The 22,359-nt window shown below is 38.5% G+C and overlaps 1 protein-coding gene across 1 annotated transcript; it reads left to right on the plus strand.

Moving 5' to 3' along the window:
* The first annotated feature begins 85 nt into the window (after positions 1-85).
* Positions 86-22,279, plus strand: LOC117304107 (Werner syndrome ATP-dependent helicase-like). Its single transcript, XM_033788608.1, has 29 exons — positions 86-171; positions 701-1,049; positions 1,610-1,858; positions 2,229-2,328; positions 3,393-3,468; positions 4,111-4,175; positions 4,771-4,879; positions 5,568-5,642; positions 6,165-6,247; positions 6,934-7,040; positions 7,409-7,593; positions 8,914-8,996; positions 9,915-10,006; positions 11,138-11,210; positions 11,717-11,825; positions 12,592-12,693; positions 13,729-13,815; positions 14,254-14,389; positions 15,227-15,282; positions 16,617-16,648; positions 16,862-17,010; positions 17,378-17,563; positions 17,837-17,949; positions 18,217-18,382; positions 18,797-18,898; positions 19,611-19,707; positions 20,213-20,278; positions 20,541-20,731; positions 21,314-22,279. Exons 2-29 carry the CDS (start codon positions 756-758, stop codon positions 21,569-21,571), a joined length of 3,441 nt encoding a protein of 1,146 aa, XP_033644499.1. The 5' UTR covers positions 86-171; positions 701-755; the 3' UTR covers positions 21,572-22,279.
* The last annotated feature ends 80 nt before the right edge of the window (positions 22,280-22,359 follow it).

Consider the following 22,359-nt stretch of genomic DNA (forward strand, 5'->3'; position numbering starts at 1 on the left):
GTTTGCGGAAACCAGTGTTCATTTTGCGGATATGTGTATAACTTTTGGTCACATGGTGGCGCTATAACAAGTGGCCGTGACCTGACAAAGAAAATGGCGGCGCCCATGAAAACTTTCGCGGGAAAGTTTGTAATGCACAAAAAACACTGAAACTATGGATTGTTTGTAAAGGTATTGCGTTTTTTGTTCATTATCAATGTCCATGTATGTATTATCAATGTATTCAAAATATGTTGCTTTGAATTTGAGTTCGATCTGTTATTGTTGTCATGATTTTGTGCAGGTGATGTGGGTGTGTGATTTGTTTGTTTACTTTGTGTGTTTGTTGAAATTGTTGGTCGTTTGTTTAGTTAGGTTAGACCATGGAGGTAGAATTAGACTTAGTTTTAGAGGGGATATAAACACCAAGCTGGCAACAGCCAATCTCTCTCCTCAGTCTCATACAAACATACACAACTTGGTGACCAAAACTTGACACTACAGTCTCAGTACAATTTTACAAATGCTCACCACTACTCACTCACAAACTCAGTCACTCTCTCTTGTCTTGTCAGTGTCACTGTCAGTCACTGACTGACCCATACTGTCACTTTTGTCAGCATGGAGCTGACAGTCACTGACTGACCATGTTCATGACAAAATCGTTCCCTGAATGCATATTAACGTCATTTTTCATTTGCCCTTTTACTTTATTTTTTAGAGTTTTTCTGTAGATGTTCAGCTTTTACTAGATTCAGATAACTTCCTTGATCAAGATGAGTACAGCCGAGATTGAGAACCAGCTGGAAGTCCTAAGTTGTCTCACGAGAGACGCAAAACAAATCCTTCAAAATGGAAAAGTTACAAATCCTAACACCATCCAGACAAGCCACCAGCTGCTGAATCAGGCCATTACGTTGGTCAAAGAGTTCCAGATGTTGGCTGAGGAGTCGATGCAAAGAGCACGGGACGAGGAGTTGAGGAAGAGTGCGCCGTCTGACTTGTGGCCTGAAGAGTCTTTCGATCAGGTCGATGGCGAAATGTTGGACTTTGAAGACGATATCTTAGAGGTGAATTGAAATGAGATCTGAGAGTTTTGAAACAAATAATTGTTGCAATGTGTTTTTATTTGCTGATTGTTGCGTGTCATGGCCAAGCAGTCTAGACTACACCCAAGTGTTGTCAGCAGCAGAGTGTGGGTTCGAATCCCGATTACGACACCTTGAGCAAGGCCTTTAACCATAATTGCTTTGTAAAAAGTTTGGAAGTTGGAGCATTCAGCTCTACCAACGAGGCTCGTAGTGGATGATACCCATGCCTACATCCTTGTTTAAGAAGGGAGAAACTGTTTTTCAGCCCCCATGACTCATGAGTAGGTGGCAACGTGTCCCTTGTGGCAGTTGATTTGGTTCGATAGCCCAAATCAGTTAAGACTTAAGAGCAGCCCTCACCTTGAAGTGGCTGTTATAGTTAGGCGATCTCTCAAGTAGAAAAAAAAAAGAATTATACTTTCTTTTTAGAAGTTTATTAAGATTGTCAGAAATTACAAATGTTGTGTCAAGTTCAATCAGATGGAGGCCTCATTTTGAAACGGTATTCTAACCAGTAATTCATTTAAACTTACCCCCAGCCTACACCTGACAGACCGAAGCCCAAAGCAAGAGTGGCACTCCCGTTTGGTAAGCTGTCCGAAGAAGGCAACTCGACTCAGCAAGGGACAGAAGGCTGCGGCACAGCGTTCCAAGAGGACGAAACAAACGACTCACTCCTCAAAGACAAAACCCTCAGCCTAGAGGAGAAGAAGGAAACTGAAGACATCATGAACTATCTTCAAGATTTTGAAGATGATGAAGATGATATCAATGAGGATATGTTGCAGGTAAATAGTTTGTTAGAATCTTTTCACACTCTTTAAAATGGGTCATCTCTTTATTAATCTTTCCTGGGGTCGATTTCTCAGTATCGATCTTGGGATAAAGGACAAGTCCAAGCCATAAGATTGATCCTATAGATTTAAAAGCAACTTTTTATTCATCCCGCTCTCTGTCTTGAGCCTCAGTTTGAGTATAACAACAAATTCTTGATTGTTTGTTTGTTTGTTTGTTTGTTTGTTTGTTTTTTTGTTTGTTTGTTTGTTTGTTTGTTTGTTTGTTTGTTTGTTTGTTTGTTTGTTTGTTTGTTTGTTTGTTTGATTGTCTTTCTGTCTGTAGTTGTTAACTTTGTTTATCTTTCTTTCCCGTCTTGAGCAGCAATTTGATGCAGTTTGTGCAGCTGCTGATGAAGAGTCGTCCAGCCAAGAGTTGAAGAATGAAGAGAGTGATGACAGTGACACCGATGAAGAAAATTATGGTAGTTTTGTTATTTTTTATTTTTTTAAGCAGAAACAAAGAGCAGAGTTTTCTGGTATGGCTTGATTTTTGTTAGTTACCAAACGGAAGTATTTGTTAGAGATTGTCCAAAATTGTTTTAATTGACTAGCCAGCAGGACCAGTCAGCTTGTCATTTCACTGGTCCGTCAGCATTTTCACCAGGTGGACACTATTGGTAATTATTCAAAATAATTATTAGCATAAAAACCTACTTGGTTACAAGGAATGGGGAGCTGTTGATAGTATAAACCATTGTGAGAAACAGCTCCCTCTGAAGTAACATAGTTTTCGAGAAAGAAGTAACTTCCCACGAATTTGATTTTGAGACCTCAGATTTAGAATTTGAGGTCTCGAAATCAAGCATCTGAAAGCACACAATTTCGTGTGACAAGGGTGTTATTTTTTTCATTGTTATCTCGCAACTTCGTCATGCAATTGAGCTCAAATTTGCACAGGTTTGTCATTTGATGCATATGTTGAGATACACCAAGTGAAAAGACTGGTCTTTGACAATTACCAATAGTGTCCAGAGTCTTTAAAATAGTTATGCTTTTCAACACTAAACTAGCCATTGATGAAACCACTTGGAGAGAACTTTGATTGGTCCTCTAGTGTTTTAGCTGCCCTCTGGTGTTTTGGCCATTGGATCACTTTTAAGGCAGAACGCTGTTAGTGACACAATCAGGCTTTGAATCTTGTTCTGGCCTTAAGGAGCACTTGTGTGAGGACATTTTCAGTTTGTATTAGAACTGTGCAAAGGTCATGGGTTCGAATCCCACCGAGTAAAATGCCTGTGATTTTTTTCTCACAGAACTTGGGTCCGTACTGAGTATACAATGCTAAACACACATCGGCGTATATGGGTAACCACCAAAGGGGATATTCATTATCCCGATGCAAATTTAACATCTATTAAAACTTTGCAAAGGACACCACCTTACAATATTTTGAGCCAGTATGAAAACTGATTATCTTAAATTTTATCTTAAGAAAGCATTATTCAGGAAGTTATTTTTTTTAAACATTGTTTGTGTGTTTTTTCAGACCCATCTGTACCTCCACCTGAGCAGAAATACATTGACGTTTTAAAGACACATTTCGGCCACGCGAGATTCCGCCCGTAAGATACGCTTTCAGTTTCTCCACGATCTCATCCCAAAGACAATAAATTTTGCTTATCTTTATTTCATCAGATCCTAATTATGAAAGTTCTTTATGGAACAAATTTCGTGGATTCTTTCAGTGCCGGCTTTTTGTTTTGTGTTTTGATTTAAACAATATTATCAATATAAACCACAAGGGAAACTGACTGGGTAAATTTTGAAATGATTTTTGGGGTTGAACAAAGAATTGGCTAGAGTAGGATTCGAACCAACACCTCAGATCCGGGTTCGAATCCCACTCTAGTCAATTCTTTGTTCAACCCCCAAAATCGATTAAAAAAATTACTAACTTTTTCAAAAATCTGTATTAGAAAAAAAGAAAAAAAATGTATCTTGCCGATTTGTGTTGCCTTGGTACATCTCAAAGTCAGTAGTATTTCTTGAGTGACTATGCCCTCTCAAGATAACATGTAATGTATATTATTGGTTGTACATGCATCAGTGTGAGACCAAGTATGACCGTGGCATTTAAAAAAAAAGTTTATATGATAAGAGGAGCATTCCATTTGGGGGGATTCGTGGTCTCTCGAAGCCACCTCGCTTTGTTGTGAAGCGATAATATTTCAGATTTTGAAAAGTCTTGTTTTCTCTTTAAAAAGAATGCAGTGGAAGATCATTCATTCAGTGCTAACCAGAAGAGACCAATGCGTAGTCATGGCAACAGGTATTTGTTTTACAGTAAACGCACTGACCCTCAATGAAAAACGATGCATTGTAGTGAGACTTTACTCCACAAACTTTAAAAATATCACATTCCAATTTGTATAAAGAGAAGCTAGACATTTGGTAATCATTCTTAAAATTAATGGCAACAAAAGAAAGTACATCAGCTTTATAGATAGTACAAAGCATTTTGAGAATCATTTCTTTTTGAAGTTAATGTGGTTATGGAAAAAGACGTCAGTTTTTATCCCCTGAAATTTGTATCTGTGAAATTTTACCCACAGATTGTGTTTTCCAGTTGAGGATTATTATTATTATTATTATTACTTTATTTGGCATTAAAATCAAGCATATACATAAGAAATACATAAAATTATGTATAGGATTATTCTTATTATGTATGAGATTATTCTCCCTGCATGGACATAACTGCTCCGGTTTTCAGCAATATCTCACAACCACCGCCTTTGGAAGTTATTTTTTATTGATAAAGGATCAAAACAATCGAAGGCATCCAAAAACCAAAGGCGTACATTCCCTTTAAGGCATACTGATGAGATCGTAGATTGATACTTATGTTTTTTTATTTAATGAAGGTTATGGAAAGAGTCTGTGTTATCAGTATCCAGCAGTCTTCACTGGCGGTACCAGTCTAGTCATCTCACCACTCATCTCTCTTATGGAAGATCAAGTTTTTTCTCTCAGGTTAACAATAACATCATTTTCATCTTGCAACTCACACCTGTTATCTTCATGAAATTCCTTTTTTAAACAGTGGACTTAGTTGTATCATTTACAAACCAGTAGTGCTGCTGAATGCCTCGGGCCCAATATCATAGAGCTGCTAAGCACGAAAATTTGCTTAGCATGAAATTTCTTCCTTGATAAAAACAGGATTACCAACAGAATTACCATTTTGTTGCTTTTCCTAGAAAATCACGTAGACATTTGGATGGGAAATCCTGTTTTTATCAAGGCAAACATTTCATGCTAAGCAAATATTTGTGCTTAGCAGCTCTATGAAATTGGACCCTGCTCATCCATTAAGTTTAATAACCCAAGTATTTCAATGTAAACACTCACTCACCGAAAAGGATTTATAATTTCCAATTTTTATAAATAACCCAGTGCACTTATCGTAAAGAGAAGGGGTTCGCCCTGGTGTTCCTGGCTGCATATTGTGCCACAGCACCTTGTAAACCATTACACGGTGCTATGTAAAAGGAGTAGGTCTCATAATTCAAAACATAGTCCCACATACCTTACAGGAAAATGCTGAATGTTGAAGCGCCTTGAGCTTCACTGAGTGACGGATATGAGTGCTATAAGAAGCCACTATTATGATTATTGTTTTTATTATAATACTTGTCTTTTATTCCTTCTTGTATCACAGCATAGCAAATATTAAGGCGTGTCTACTAGGTTCAGCTCAGTCAGCGATGGGACGAATCAAACAAGAAGTTCTTAAGTAAGATTTCTTTAAACAAGTGGCTTACTGGGCTAATAAGCGGTTCAAAAAACCCCAAAGATATTTGTTCCCTTTAAAGGCACTGGACACTATTGGTAATTACTCAAAATAATTGTTAGCATAAAAACTGAGCTGTTGGTAGTAGAAAACATGGTGAGAAACAGCTCCCTCTGAAATATCGTAGTTTTTAAGAAAGAGGTAATTTCTCACTAAAAAATAAAGACTTCAGGCCTGGAGCCATTTATTAGGCGTCTGAAAGAACACGAATTTGTGCAACAAGTTTATTTTTCTTTCAATATTCTCTTGCAACTTCGATAGCCAATTCAGTCCAAATATTCACAAAATTTGTTATTTTATGCATATGTTGGGATAAACCAAGTGAGAAGACTGGTCTTTCACAATTACCAAAGGTGTCCAGTACCTTTAAGGGACGAGAGCCTAACACTTTGTCAAGTTTAGACCCGCAAGTAACTTCAAGAGTATTCTATACTTTGTTTTAAACTGTTGTTATCTTTTCTTTAGCGGGGATTATCGAGTAGTATATCTTACCCCTGAGTTTGCTTCAGTAGCTCACGAGTTCTTGCGTGATTTACAGCAAAGAGTTGGTGAGTTAAGTTTCATAAAGTTTTGATTCTGCATTCATAAATACCCCAGACAGTTTCGCTACTCCTATTGGTGGAGAGTGCGTCACATGGGGGGTGTTTAAACGGTTGATAATGACCAGCTGGAACTGTTTATAACCGGCTCGCTTCCGCGTGTCGGGCGCGCGCGTACGCCAATTTTATCACGCGGACCGCACAATTCATAGCTATTAGTAACAGCGCGTAATCTATTTCTAAGCGCGCGCGTAATCTATTTCTAAGCGCGCGCGCGCCTACACACAACCCACGCTCATCAAACAGATTCTTCACAAATTTTTTAAAAAAATACTTCAAACCTCAAATTTTAAATTGTCAAAGTGTCTGTTTTTAACAAAAGGGCATTTATGAATGGGAATAAAAGAGTAGTGACTCGTTCTTAAACGTCCGTTTAAAACCTCACTTCCATTGGAAAATCTTAAAAGTCAATGGGAAACTGTTAAAGGGGCACCAAGGCCATGGCCTCCGTGCCCTGTGTGTAATTCCAGGCCCAATAATATCACTAACAGTAATGCCTGAAAATTATTATACTACTATTACATATTGTTTTGATTGACATCTTGTTTATATTGACATATTGTTCATGTTGACATATTGTTTATGTTTACATCTTGTTTTATATTGACGTCTTGATTGTATTTACGTCTTTGTAGGTATTACTTTGGTGGCCATTGATGAGGCTCACTGTGTCTCACAGTGGGGTCATGATTTCAGGGCGGCCTACAGAACTCTGGGAGAAGTGAGGACATTACTGCCTGGGGTAAATATTCAAGGGAATCTCTGATCTTTAAAGCCACCGGACACTATGTTAGCAAAAAAACTTACTTGTTAATGAACAATGGAGAGCTGTTGATAGTTTAAACATTGTGAGAAACAGCTCCCTCTGAAGTAACTTAGTTTTCAAGAAAGAAGTAATTTTCCACTAAAATATTTAAATTTAATTTCGAGACCTCAGAATTTGGTTTTTGTGTGACAAGGGTGTTTTTTCTTCCATAACTATCTCGCAATAGATGACCAATTGAGTTCAAATTTACACAGGTTTGTTATTTTGTGCATATATTGAGATACATCAAGTGAGAGGACTTAATGACGATTTACTTCATGTAATTTTTGCTTTCCTAATAAAAGGTTCCATTTGTGGCGTTGACAGCCACAGCCACCCCAGAGATTCGTAAGGATATCTGTAAATCCTTGCGACTCAAAAATCCTCAGGTGACCTGTACTAGTTTCGATCGTCCCAATCTGTACCTTGAGGTCAACATGAAGGGAGATATAGCGAGTGATCTGCAGTCACTCATGGTAGAAACTCGCAAGTGAGTAGTTTGCTTCATTATGTTAAGGAAAATTGACGAGAAAGTGGGAATAAAAAGAGTAGTGACTCGATTCATAAACGTCAGTTTAAAACCTTGCAGGATCGTTGCCTTGCGATAAAAGGGCACTTCCATTGGAAAATCTTTAAAGTCAATGGGAAACTTTTAAAGGGGCACCAAGGCCAAGACCAGGGGCAATAGAGCCGTGGCCTGTGTGTAATTCCAAGCCTTATCAAAATTTCTCGCCATATCATGGTAGAAACTTGCGAGTGAGTAGTTTGCTTCATTATGTTAAAGCCATTGGACCCTTTCGGTACAGAAAAAAAAAAAAAAGTTCACAGATATACAAATAACTTACAGGGTTTACAGAAGGTAGTGGTGAAAGACTTCTCTTGAAATATTAGTCCATGAAATGCTTTACTTTTTGAGAAAATGGTAAAACAATATAAATGCTCATTATAGCGAGAATTACGGATTTGTTATAAACACATGTCATGACACGGTGAAACGCGCGAAAACAGGAGTGGGTTTTCCCGTTATTTTCTCCCGACTCCGATGTCCGATTGAGCCTAAATTTCTACAGGATTGTTATTTTATTTATAAGTTGTGATACACGAAGTGTGGGACTTGGACAATACTGTTTACCGAAAGCGTATAATGGCTTTAAGGAGAATTGACGAGAAAGTGTAGATTCGCGGATAGAATGTACCAGCCAAAGGCGAGTACATTCTATCCACGAGTCTATACTCTAAGAGTCTATACTCTGACTTCAACTGTTTCTCCCCAATCTTTGTACTTTTTCAATTGACGTTTGGTCACATACATAACTATTTTGTAAAGTTTATAAGCATATTCTAAAGTGCTTGCAACATTATCAAGTACTGTGTTTTGATCAGTTTACAATTATGTTTTTGCTAAAGTAAATTTTTTAACTGGGAAATGGTTTTGGAAATTGTAATGTAAAATGTTTTTAGCTGTGTTTTGCACATCATGTTTCTGGTTCACATAGAAAGCACCCTTGTTTACAGGTTTCCTCAGGCTTGTGAGCTACAGTGATTTATATGGAAAGGTTTGCGGTAACACCATTTAATGACTATCTCTAACTGAGTTGGGGTGGTTCTGAAAAGGTTTCAACTCGACATTTCGATCAGTATGTGATTTAGTTCACTCTTGCGGCATCCTTGATTTCATCACCAGACATAATAAATATTAAATATTAATAACAATAAGAACAACAACAATCTAAGAAAACGATTCAAACATCTTGTGTTAAGATTTTGTTTGTCAAACTTTCTGATTTGGTTATTGTTTTTTTCTGTTTAGGTTGTACTATGAATTTGATGGTCCCACCATCATTTATTGCCCAACTAAGAAAGCAACGGAGAAAGTTGGATCTGTTCTCAAACGTAATTATTCTTTCCATTTTTTTATCACCTTAAAAAAAATTGTACAAATCTTAAATATATTAATATAAACCAGAAGGGAAACTGACTTGGTAAATTTTTAATGATTTTTGGGTTAAATAAAGAAATATTTACTAGAGTGGGGCTCGAACCAACAACCTCCAGATGAACATGCCGGCGCTCTACCAACTTAGCTATCTTGCCCTACATGTATGTCAGCGGTCTCCCTATTTTGTCAATATCTTTGTTGGGGGGTGCCAGTCGGAAGCCATACAATCGTTAACTGCTGTGTAGCAAGGGATTGCACCCAAATTACGATACAACCTGGGAAGCGGCAGCCAGGGGATCACCTTGAGGGGATGTGCCTTTTGTTTCAGATATCAAATAATAAACCACAAGTGAAACTGACTGGGTAAATTTTACATGATTTTTGAGTTGAACACAGACAAATTAACTAGAGTGGAACCAACATCCTCCGGATTAAAGACAATGGACACTATTGGTAAATGTCAAAGACCAGTCTCGTCACTTGGTGTATCTCAACATATGCATAAAATAACAAACCTGGTCGTCGGAGTTCCGAGATAACTATGAAAGAAAAAACACCCTTGTCACACGAAGTTGTGTGCTTGTAGATGCTTGATTTCGAGACCTCAAATTCTAAACTTGAGGTCTAGAAATCAAATTCGTGGAAAATGACTTCTTTCTCGAAAACTACGTCACTTCAGAGGGAGCCGTTTCTCACAATGTTTTATACTATCAACCTCTCCCCATTACTCATTACGAAGTGAGGTTTTTTGCTGATAATTATTTTGAGTAATTACCAATAGTGTCCACTGCCTTTAATACTATTCAACAAAGACCCAAGCTGTGTCAACTATGTGTGAGTTTAATTTGTGATTTTTATGTGAATTTTTTCAGAGTTTGGTGTAAAGTCAGGAATCTACCACGCTGGGTTGTCACCAAGTATCAGAAAACAAACTCATCATAAGTTTGTAAGAGACGAGTTACAGGTAAATACAAAAATAAATTGGAAATAGTTTTTTCAATGTTAAGGGTTCCTGAGGTAAATGAAATACAATATCTGGTTAATTTTGGTTTACAATAAGTTTTTTTAAATTTTTGTTTATGCAAGTCGCCTGACACACAAGGCCTGAAGGCCACTGCAAGGTGTGGGCTACAATTATTTTTTCAAGAGGCCGTTGCCACCTACTCCTAGGGCTGAAACAGGGTTAACCCCTTTACAGTCCATACGGATGTAGGAAGTTACAAGGGGCTGTAGGGTTGGCTCTGTGGTTTTTCCCTGCCTATTGCCTCTATGGGCCCTGGTTAGATTCCCACCTTGGATCGGAGCCTTGCATGTGTATTGGGTTTTCAGTCCCTATCGGACTGTGTGGTTTTCCCCTCTTTGATGTTTTCCTAAAACTTCTTCATGGCACTCTTTACAAGAGTCGTTGTGATGTTTCCATTGGATAATTCACATTCAGACTTCAATATTCATGTTCATATTTCATGTATCGAAAATGATTCAAAGAATTGGAAGATTTGAACTAGATTGGCAAAGGTTGTGGGTTCGAATCCCACCCGAGTAATATGCATGTGATTTTTTCACAGAGCTCTGCGAAGTGCTGAGTATACAGTGCTTATATACACATTGATGTTTGGGAAGAACCAAACGTTGGATTTGAACAGATTTCAGTTGAAGCACAGATTTATTTCCGCAAAGAAAGTTATCTTATAATAATATAATAATAATAATAATAATAATAACAAATTCTTGTATAGCGCATTTTACAATAACCGTATCAATGCGCTTTACATTAGTGCCCTGGTCATTGGGCCAATAACATTCCTATCAATCTTTCTCAGCTCCCAATAGGGAGTATACAGCCCCGAGCTCCCGTGGCGCTCCGAAGGCTTTTTCATTCACAATATCAACCTCTACCCTCGCAAGTACCCATTTATACCCCTGGGTGAAAAGAAGCAATTATAGTAAAGTATCTTGCTCAAGGACACAAGTGTCACGACCAGGATTCGAACCCACACTCAGGTGACTTAGCACCAGAACTTGAATTTGAGGCCCGATGACCCACCAACAACTGAGCTTTTTGTTGTTATGTTTTAAATCTTTGATTTGTACACAGTGTATTGTAGCTACAGTAGCATTTGGTATGGGGATTGACAAACCAGACGTCAGGAATGTCGTCCACTATGGAGGTAGGACGGAATAAGTTTGGTGTTTGAGTTCTAATGTATTTAGTTTATTACTCTTATTGCACAAACATCAAATTACATTGTGGTACAAAAGGGGAAACCCCGAACAGGAATGCAGGTCCAACTAAATGGAGACCCTTGATCACACAAAAGAATATTACCAAAAAACAGACAGAGAAAACAGCGCAACATGCAAAAACAAATATGTAGTAGTAAAAAAAGGGTGGGAAAACAAAATAATAATGTGTTGTAAATTTTTGAGTATAGATCATGTAGATTGTTGAATAGGATTGCCTGACAAACACCTGAGTAATATGCTTGTGATTTGTTTTCACAGAGCTCGGGAAGTTACATAGTATACAGTGCTAACACACATCGGTGTATATGGGTTAAACCCAAATTAATATTCTTTTTTCCGCGATGCAAATTTCCATCTATTAAAGTTTTTAGATGTAAGGCAGTATTGAAGAAGCGCTTCAGTCTAATTGGATCGTGTTATTTCTTTACAGCTCCCAAGGACATAGAATCCTACTACCAAGAGATCGGTAGAGCTGGTAGGGACGGCATGCCAAGCACCTGCTATGTGTTCTATGCACCAGGAGACTTTGCAACTAACAGGTGCGTGTGTCGTGGCCGAGCGGATAAGAGCACCGAATTCAAGCTCTGCTGATTCTGTTCAGCAGAGTGTGTGATTCTGTTCAGCAGAGTGTGGGTTCGAATCCCGGTCTTGACATTTGTGTCCCTGAGCAAGACACTTAACTATAATTGCTTCTCTCCACCCAGGGGTAAATGGGTACCTGTAAGGGCAGAGATGGTTCTTGTGATTGATTTAGCCGAGTAGCGCATTTGTTGCACTTGGCTGTATACACCCCAGGGAGCGGAGATGGTTTAAGGAATGATTTAAGGCCCAGTGACCAGGGCTAATGATTTGAAGTGCTTTGGGACACCCTTCGGGAGTGAAAAGGCGCTATATAAAAAATTAATATTATTAGTCTTATACAGTCTTGAAATAACCTTTTCACACTAGGTATTTTTTATTTAATATTTTCCCGCAGTAAAAACAACTTTTCAGAACTTACATGTGTATTTGGTGGTTTCTGATTAATCATTTTCCTTAAAAAAATTCTGAAGTTTAGCTCCATTATTTAGTGTTTTCATGTGAGTAAATTGAGTAGGCACTCAACAAGTTTACAGAACCCTCACATCTGAAAATCAAATATTGGAATGCTCGGGTTACACACAAAAAGACGTGAAAGGGATTTTACAAGGCATGTTTTCCAGAATCTGTTGTTGCTCTTTGAACGGTTGAAAAGAAGTGGTATTTCACACTACTCAATCTTGATGCTAAATTCGATGCACGGCTATTATTTATTTTTATCCCTAGGTTTTTCTTGAAGGATATCCAAAATGCGGCTTTCAAGGCTCATAAGAGTCGTATGATGCAGAAGATGGAGCAGTATCTTGTGTCAATTAAATGCAGACGACGGTAAGACATCGCCTACTCTTACAAGAAAGCTTTACCGTGTCGTGGCCGAGCGGATAGGAGGACCGAACTCAAGCTCTGGTGTTTCTGTTCAGCAGAGTATGGGTTTGAATCCCGGTCGTGACACTTGTGTCCCTAAGCAAGACACTCAACCATCTTCTCTCCACACAGGGGTAAATGGGTACCTGTGAGGGCAGAGATGGTTCTTGTGATTGATAAGCTTTTAGTGCGCTACATATTTAGCGACGCAGGCTGTACACTCAGGGAGCTGAGATGGTTTAAGGAATGATTTAAGGCCCAGTGACCAGGGGTAATAATGTTGAAGCGCCATGAGCGTCACTGCGTGACGGACCTGAGCGCTATATAAGATGCCACTATTATTATTATTTCAAATGATTCAGACACAATTAGAGGGAATGCCACTTGCAAACTCGGTTGTCTTTTAAAAGTTGTTTTCATACATTGATGAAATGCAGTGGCATAGCCAGTAGGGGGGAGGGGGAACACATGTGGTGCTCGTTGGAGAAATTGTCCGGTGTAAATGGGGTATGGCAGCAATAGTTTGAAAAGACGAGACAAACTGGAACAGAAAAACTCTGTAGGCCTACTTGTTTTTTATTCCACGGTGTGATCTGCTTCTCATTATTTCCTAATTATGGAAGATGTGGTTTGTTTGTTTGTTTGTTTGTTTGTTTGTTTGTTTGTTTGTTTGTTTGTTTGTTTGTTTTTTCCAATAACACAATAAGTAATCATAAAACATACAAGTAAAAAGGAACAACGAGTGATAAGAGGAGGGCACCAGGAAAAAGCCTAGTCTTGTACAGAGACTGGCCCCTTTAGAATATATATTAATTGGTTTTAGTTTATAACAATAACAATATTAATTGACAAGCAGTAGTCGAGTTTCGTTCATGTCTCCGCTTAGTAAAATTAGTTTAACCTTAAAATTGGAAGAACAAAAATGCCCCCCCCCTCGACACACCAGAAAGCTGGTTACGAGCATGATGAAATGATCTTCTATGTACTTTTTTTTTGCAGCTCTATTTTGTCTCATTTCGAAGCCAAAGGAAATAACGTCAGTGCTGTTATGAATACAGATCAATGCTGTGACAACTGCAAACACAAGTAAGATAGCAAGATATCAATTGTAATTCTTTTTAAAGGCAGTGGACACAATCGGTAATTACTCAAAATAGTTGTTAGCATAAAAACTTACTCGGTAACGAGCAATGGAAAGCTGTTGATAGTATAAAACATTGTGAGAAAACAGCTCTCTCTGAAGTAACTAGGTTTGAGAAAGAGGTAATTTCTTCTTATTAATAAAAGGCTTCAGGGCCTGAAGTCTTTTAATTTTGTTTAGTCATCTGAAAGCACACATTGTTGTCAATTTCCATACATGTACAAATTTGTAAGTTTTTGGAAATTATTGTATTGTATTACTGTAGGCGCATGGGGGCACACTGTAGGTGGATATGTGCTGTTATAAGTTCTTCTATTATTATTATTATTATTATTATTATTATTATTATCATTATTAGTATTATCTCTCGTTTCCTAATTCAGAGACTCTCCTTCAGGAGGCACGTTTGGATCAGATGAGAAAGATTTCTCCAAGGAGCTTCATCATCTCTTGACGGCCATCGAGGCAACGGGAGGAAGGTTTGGTCTCTCCGTACCAATACTCTTCCTCAGAGGATCGGTAAGTAGTCGCAAAAATCTCGAGTTTGGGTTCGAGTCCTGGTCTTGACAATAACCATGGAGTGTAAAGACGACGGTCTTGTGTGTTGTGGAATGCATTTAAAAGAGCCCACTACAAACAGCCAGGGATGAGATAGTTCAAAATTTTTTCTGAAATAAGTTTTTAAGTCTATTAGGTAATCAGTATATTTAAGTCAGGCTCTTGGTTCTAATCGTGTATCACTATTTGAGGATACTGTTATTCCCCAAATCTCAATAATAATAATAATAATAAGACTTGTAATGCGCACATATCCACCCTGCTGGGTGTTCAAGGCGCAGTAAAATCAAAAACAAAACAAAAACAAAACAAAAACAAAACATAACACAAAGAAAAACAGACACAACAAAATTAGTCATTGAAAAACTGTGACATATAAGACATCTCCTTGGAATCTATAACTCGAGGGGTGGTCTAAATGTTCCATTTTTTTTTCATTTCAACGAAGCTCCTAGAATCTGGCTCTCGGTTTTAGACTTTTTTTGTTCATTAGTGATTCTCATTCCTGAATATCACAAACAGAAGAGGGTTTGACCTGGTGTTTCTGGCTTTGTTTGGTAGAAATATGCATCGCCTCACCTTGTGGTCCCTGTCAAATAGTTACTTTGTCTCATAACGTCATTCTCAACAAGCTCCACCAATTTGGTATTTCGGCACCAGGGGTGTCATTTATGGCAAACATTTAATGTACACTGTTATTGTCATTAGTATTAATATTAAAACCTTTCTCTCGACAAACCAAGCTTGGTATGGTGTTGTGAGAGCAGAAACATTTTTTTCTTCTCTTTTTTCTTCCAGTTAAACCAGAGACTGCCGTCTCATTGCCAAAAATCCAAAGAGTTTGGCTGCGGAAAGTAAGATTTCACTCTATTGTTTTATCCAAAACTTCCTATATCAAAGCCATTGGACCCTTTCGGTAAACAGTGTTGTCCAAGGCCCACACTTCGTGTATCACAACTTCTATATCAAATAACCAACCTGTGAAAATTTGGGCTTAATCGGTTAACGGAGTCGGGAGAAAATAACGGGAAAACCCACCCTTGTATCCGGGCGCGTTTCGCCGTGTCATGACATGTGTTTTTAAAAAAAAATCTGAAATTCTCGTTAACGAGAATTGATATTGTTTTACTGTTTTCTCAAAAAGTAAAGCATTTCATGGAATAATATTTCAAGAGAAGTATTTCACCACTACCTTCTGTAAACCCTGTAAGTTATTTGTAAATCTGTGACCTTTTTTTTTCTGTACCGAAAGGGTCCAATGTTTGTACGAAGTTCAGGTTAATAATAAATAATAATAATGGAAATTTATATAGCGCCTATCCATGTAAACATGCTCCTGGGCGCTGAACAATTAAAAGAAAACATATTAAAATCCATACAATTAAGACACCATATAGAAAATACAGTAAACATGTAATAAATGCAGAATTTGTAAATAACAATCAATTATTAAAAAACACTGAGAATAAACCCTAGTTGGAATTGCTACAGAGAATACAAAAATATACGTACATATACTTGTACTTAGTGGTTTAAAAAAGCACGTTTGAAAAGATTACTCTTAAGGCCAGCCTTGAAGGTATCAACATTACTGGCTTCCCTAAGTTGCTTAGGAAGCTGGTTCCACAGTTCAGGGCCAATTACCGAGAACATCCTATCACCTGCAGAAACCAGCTTCGCTCTGGGGCGGATCAACAGAGTATGATCACTAGCAGAACGAGTAGATCTAACAACAGGCCTAGTAGCAACAAGATCGTACAGATACAAAGGGCAAAGACCATTTAAGCATTTAAGGTTTGCCCTTAACTTGTTCAGTGATTAGTCAGCGGGACCACCTAGTTTGTCTTTTCACTAGTCTGCCAGCATTTTCACAGGTCTATTGGAATAGGAATGCTTTCCAACACTGAAACAGACAGCTGGACTACCTCGGGAGAACTTTGAGTGCTACTATGGTGTTTTAACTAGCATTTGGCCAGTGGACCACTTTAAAGGGAAAATGCTGGCAACAAAAATAGGTTATTTGCTGAAGATACAGAAAAATATCCTTGTTATATCCTTGTTCAGTCAAGCCTACTATGAATTTGCCATGGTCCTATAGCGCAGTGAATAGTTTTTCTTGATACGAGTGCTTTATAAGATTTATTGTTTTTATTATTATTATTTGTTACGTTTTATTTTTTCCATATAGGTATCATCCAGAAAAATGGTGGAAGTCCTTCGGTAAGTCAACTTTTGATTCTGTGTATTTGATTTCTGAGTTCTGAAAAGCCTATGTTCTAACAACCCCACTTGTTAGGGTTAGGGGGTTAAAGGAAAATTCACTAGGTGTGTCAAAACATAGGGGTGTCAGAACATAAGGGTATTTGAAGTAAACTTTCTCAAGTTATTTAAACCTCCGATCTAAAGATGAAATGATTTTTCTTGTTTTCTCAGCACGCATGGCATTAACGGAAGGTTATCTTGCTGAGAAGCATTTGGTGGGAGGTTTTGGATCAACAGTGGAGCTATCAAGTAAAGGATATCGATGGCTTAAAGATGCCAAGTGTGGACAGAACAGCTCATTCAAGATGGTCCCTAATAAGGTAATATGTTTCCTAATAAAGTATTCTGTTTCATAATAAAGTGTTCTGTTTCCTAATAAGGTATTCTGTTTCCTAATAAAGTATTCTGTTTCCTAATAAAGTATTCTGTTTCCTAATAAGGTATTCTGTTTCCTAATAAAATACAGTTTCATAATAAAGTATACTGTTTCATAATAAAGTATTCTGTTTCCTAATGAGGTATTCTGTTTGCTGACAAGATATTTAATTTTCTAATAAGGTATTCTGTTTCTCAATTAAGTATTCTGAAAAGATGAATTTGTATTTAAAAAAATCACAAAAGTTTACATTTTCCAAATCTTGGAAAGCTTTTACAATCAGCTCCATTTTTTAATTTCTGTACTCTCAGGAGATGTTATCATTTGACAAGAATGCCATTGTCAAGCCGACCGTCCTCCCGCAGACTGCTGGGCCTCAGATTTTACCCTCCGTTCAAGTCAGTAATTGGAAACAAGTGTCTTACGATGATGTTGGCCCTGGGCCAAGTATGAAAGCTGCACAGCCTAAAGTTGATCTTAAGGAACAGCAATTACAGGTAGAACTCTCTGTTTGTTTGTTTGTTTGTCTGTTTGTTTGTCTGTTTGTTTCTTTGTTTCTTTGTTTCTTTGTTTGTATGAAAGCTGCACAGCCTAAGGTTGTTCTGAAGAAAAAGCAATTATAGGTTGGTCACTTTGTTTGTTTTTTGGGCTATTGGGGTGTTTGTTTGTTTGGTTATTGGGTGGGGGTATTTGGGATGTTTTTTTGTTCATTTGGGTTGTATAGAAAATATAATGTTAATAATAACTTTTGATGGTGATTTTTTTTTCAGGGTGTACTTTATTCTAAACTCATGAATCTGAGAAACAGCTTAGCGGCAGAGATGGGAGCAGCACCTTATATGGTCGCCAATAACAAGAATCTACACGACTTGGCAATCATCAGGTTTGTCTGCTTGTTCAATTTACATGTAGTCACTTAAAAGCACATGTCTATTTCAGCTTCATTAGTTGTCAAGTTTTAAAAAATCACAGGAAAAAGTGCTAAAATAATGTTTTCCTCATAAAATTGTTTTACTCATTTCTCAAAAACTACAGCACCTCCCCAAGAAATTGTTTAAGGGAAGCTTTCTACCATCATTTATCTTTAAACATTTAAACCGCCTCACCTTGGTAGAAAAAAAGTACAAAAATCCTTTACATTTTCTTACAGGCCAAGTTCGAAGCAGTCTCTACTGAAGATAGATGGTATAGCTGAGGCTCGGGCAGAAAAGTTTGGTGCTCGGCTAATCGAAGCGATCTGTGAATTTTGTAAAGAGAACAGTCTTAAGATGGATAACTTCCCTGCTACGGTACCATCTCATATTGCTGATAATAAGGTAAGATTTATTTAATGTGTCGTGGCCGAGCGGTTAAGAGCACCAGACTCAAGCTCTGGTGTGCTTCTGATCAGCAGAGTGTGGACACGTGTGTCCTTAAGCAAAACACTGTTGCTTCTTTCTTCGGATATAAAGCAGTTGGTCCCGTGTGTTTTGTAACGCCCGTAAAAGAACCAAGTGCACTAATTGTAAAGAGTAGAGGTACGTTCGCCCTGGTTTGATTGGCCGCAAATTGCGCCCCAGCACCTTGTAAAACATTATATGGTGCTATTTATGTTAAGGGAGTAGATCTCATTACTCAAAACGAGTCCCACAAACCTTGCAGGAAAATACTGTTATCGTGAAATGTAGGTACATACGCGTCTGAACTCAACCATTTGGTTATAGGATGAATATTTTTTATTTTCTTACTAGAAAACTCAAGGTGTGGTGTTCCAGAGAAGCAGCATCGTCCACCAGATCTCCGATACCGTCAGAGAATCTTACAACTTGTACCACGAGAAGAATATGTCGCTGGTAAGTTAAGTTACAAAACAGAAAGAGAAGGGGTTCACCCTGGTGTTCCTGGTTTGATTGGCAGCATATTGCCTCACAGATCCTCAAAGTTCGTGGGTGCGAATCCCACCTGAGTAATACGCCTGTGATATTTGTTCACAGGACTCGGGGAAGTACTGAGTATACAGTGTGTTAAAACACACATCGGTGTATGGGTAAAAAACCAAAATTAATACTCACAGATCCTGGTAAACCATTACATTGGTGTAGGGTGTCATGGCCAAAATTAATTATAATAATCAGTTTTTATAGAGCGCTTTTCACACTCGAAGGGCGTCTCAAAGCGCTTCCAACATTATTACCCCTGGTCACTGGGCCTTAACTCATTCCTTAAACCATCTCAGCTCCCTGGTGGGAAGTATACAGCCTGTGCAACGTTAATATGCACTATCGGCTAAATCAATCACACGAACCATCTCTGCCCTCACAGGTACCCATTCACCCCTGGGTGGAGAGAAGCAATTATAGTTAAGTGTCTTGCTCAAGGACACAAGTGTCACGATTGGGATTCGAACCCACATTGTGCTGCACAGAAGCACCAGAGCTCGAGTCCGGTGCTCATATCCCCTTAGCCACGACACCCCTAATAAGTTGATCAGAGCCTCAAATTCAAACTCTATTGTAGAAATGGTTGCATTCAAGAACATAAAGATGATTTTCATTTTTGTTTTAGGGAGAGGTTGCGAAGGAGAGGAACCTGAAAGAGACCACCGTCGGCGGACATCTTGCAGAAGCTATCAAAGCGGGCTACCCTGTGAACTTTTCAAAACGTAAGTGTCGACGGTAAAAGGCTCTGTGTGAAGAAGATGGGATCAGGGAATTATCAGGGATGAGAACTTTTTGAATTATATCTGAACTTAGACCAACGCCGAACCAATTAACTCCATGTTTAGATGTATGTCTAGCGTCATTCCACGAGTTTAACCCGGCCTGGCTTCTTTCTTTTCTCTATTGTTCTTCTCTGGGTTGTTTTTCGGTCGACCAATCTTCCTTCGGAATTCTAGCCGGATCATCCCATTTGTTGTCAAGCATGTGATTTCTCATGATTTAAAGAAAATCTCATTTTAGCCATCAACTTGTCTTGAAAGAAGTAAAGCAGTCGCCAAAGGGAGAAGGAAATAGTCCACATTGTGTGAAAAATCTGTAGATGCACAGAGTCCAAAACCTACTATGTGTCTAGAACCAGTTGGGACTCGGGTATGAGGGCCATTTTCAGGAATTGAGACTTTGTTTTGTGTTTGTGACAATTGTATTTGTTTTTTCTTCTTGCCACAGTTGGTGTAAGCCCGTCACTTCGTAAACAGATTGAAGATGTCATTAGATCACCACCTATCAACTCTGGTAAGTTTGTATGAACAAGGTTTTAAAATGAAAAAATAAAGTTATTATGTCCACTTCTCTCCTATCTCTTCAGTCTCCTGACGATGACTACAGTAAGCTAGTCAAAACTTTGAGACCAATAATTAAGAACTCACTCCACGGTAGTGCAGTTATAACAACGATCCTTTGAGCTAAAGTCGTAGTCCCAGCCGATTTTCTACCTTCCGCCCAGGTAGTAGTTTAAAAGCGTAACTTTCACATCACTTTTTTTTTTCAATCTCAGATATAAGTCGCTTGGCACCAATCAAGGCTTTGCTACCTGAGTCTGTGGACTGGTACCAGATCAAGGTAGTCTTGGCCGTGTTACAAGTTCAATATGGTATGCCAACATCTACGGGTAGTAGTGACTCAGATAAAATGGTACCCGACAGGCCAACTACCAGTTCATCAGAACATTTCCGCTCACAGGCTGTGGTAAGTAAAAACCATAAAACCAGCTTTCTCCAGAAGACGATCAGAGCATACTGATCGAAATGCGAGTTGAAACCAACGGTTCTTTTCAGAACCACCCCAACGCATATAGACATGGTCATTACATGGTGTTAAAGCAAACCTTTCCATATCCTATTTCCACCATGCAAAGTTTCAAATCCTACTTAAGTTAAAACCAGGCAGTTTGAACACTACCATGTTACGAGAGTGAGTTTCTATTCAAGCCCGGTTCATACTTCCTGCGAATGCGAGCGCGATATAAAATTTGAAGTCACAGCCCTGTTTTCATTGCGAATGTTTCGCATGACAACGCCAGAGCTTGGGTCTAAACTGGACCACTCGACCAGAGCTTGGGTCTAGTGAACTGGACCGCTCGACCAGAGCTTGGGTCTAGTGAACTAGACTGCTCGGCCACGATTGTCGAATTGGATTGGATAGTTCCAATCGGCCATAAATAGTTCTTGCGCAGTGAAGTTGATGGTTCGAATCCTTACTCAGTATTGTTGTCTTTCCTCACGACGAAACTTTAGAGTAAAACAAAAATGACTTTCATTGCATCCACAGCCATATCGGTCACCCCTTCAGACACGACCAGTACCAGCGAGGTCAACCAACCCAGACCCTTCGGTCAGTCCGTTGGTCAGCCCCCTGATGACCAAGAGCAAGTCCTATCATGGAGGGATGAATAGTGGTAGTCAGTCGACACAACAAAGTGGAACCAAACGGAAGCTACCCACCTGGCTTTTTGGGTCAGCCAAGAAAGGAAAGCTTAACAGCGGGACAGCAACCAAGAAAGCCAACAGTCTCTTTGCTAAACGATAGTTCAGAGACTAACGCACCAAAGACACTGATAAGAGCAAGTGCAAGTGTTCCGACTTGAACCCAGGCTGGTCGACTATTGTTGACTACTGTGGTTGACCATTTGGAACCAGCCTTAGGACCATGGTTACTTCCACGGTCTCGATAACCTGTTCCATGCTAACACGTGTGAAGTGCAACGGGAACCAGTGACACTATAGAGAAAAGGGGGAAGGCAATGGAGTGTTGAGTAACGTGTTACCGATGGTTGACTAGGCTTCCAAACGAGTCATTCGAGTGAGTGCGTCAAATGAGTGCACTCCAACTTGCTCTAAGGTGAAGTAACCATAGAGTATTCATGGCAGACTTTCAGGCACACGAGGGCAGCCGTCGTATTTCCAGTCTCGTTACTTTTGTACAAGTTATTTTTCTACTAAATTCCTTCAAAGGAAATGGAAGATGTAGAAAGTAGAAGTTTGCATTCATTTGTATTCAAGGTTGTTGATTTTACTTAATAAGCAAATAACAACAACCTAGTGTTAAATTGTCTTAGGTTAGTGTTGGAATTTTTTTTAATTTTAAATACATGAGGTCAGAAAAAAAAACTCAGGTCAGGTCAGTTCCTAGTTTATCATTGCCGTTTATTAAGTAATCAATTAGCAATAAATAAGACGAATACTTCACAAAATTGCACAGTTGGTATAAAAAATTTGTACATACAAGACAAATAAGTAGATACTGTAAATAACTATTAAAAGTTCACCACGTTACACATGATTTGTTTTGTAAAAATGAATTGAAACAAAATTACA

This window comes from Asterias rubens, chromosome 20 (assembly GCF_902459465.1).
Source record: "Asterias rubens chromosome 20, eAstRub1.3, whole genome shotgun sequence".
Classification (NCBI taxonomy): Eukaryota; Metazoa; Echinodermata; class Asteroidea; order Forcipulatida; family Asteriidae; genus Asterias; species Asterias rubens.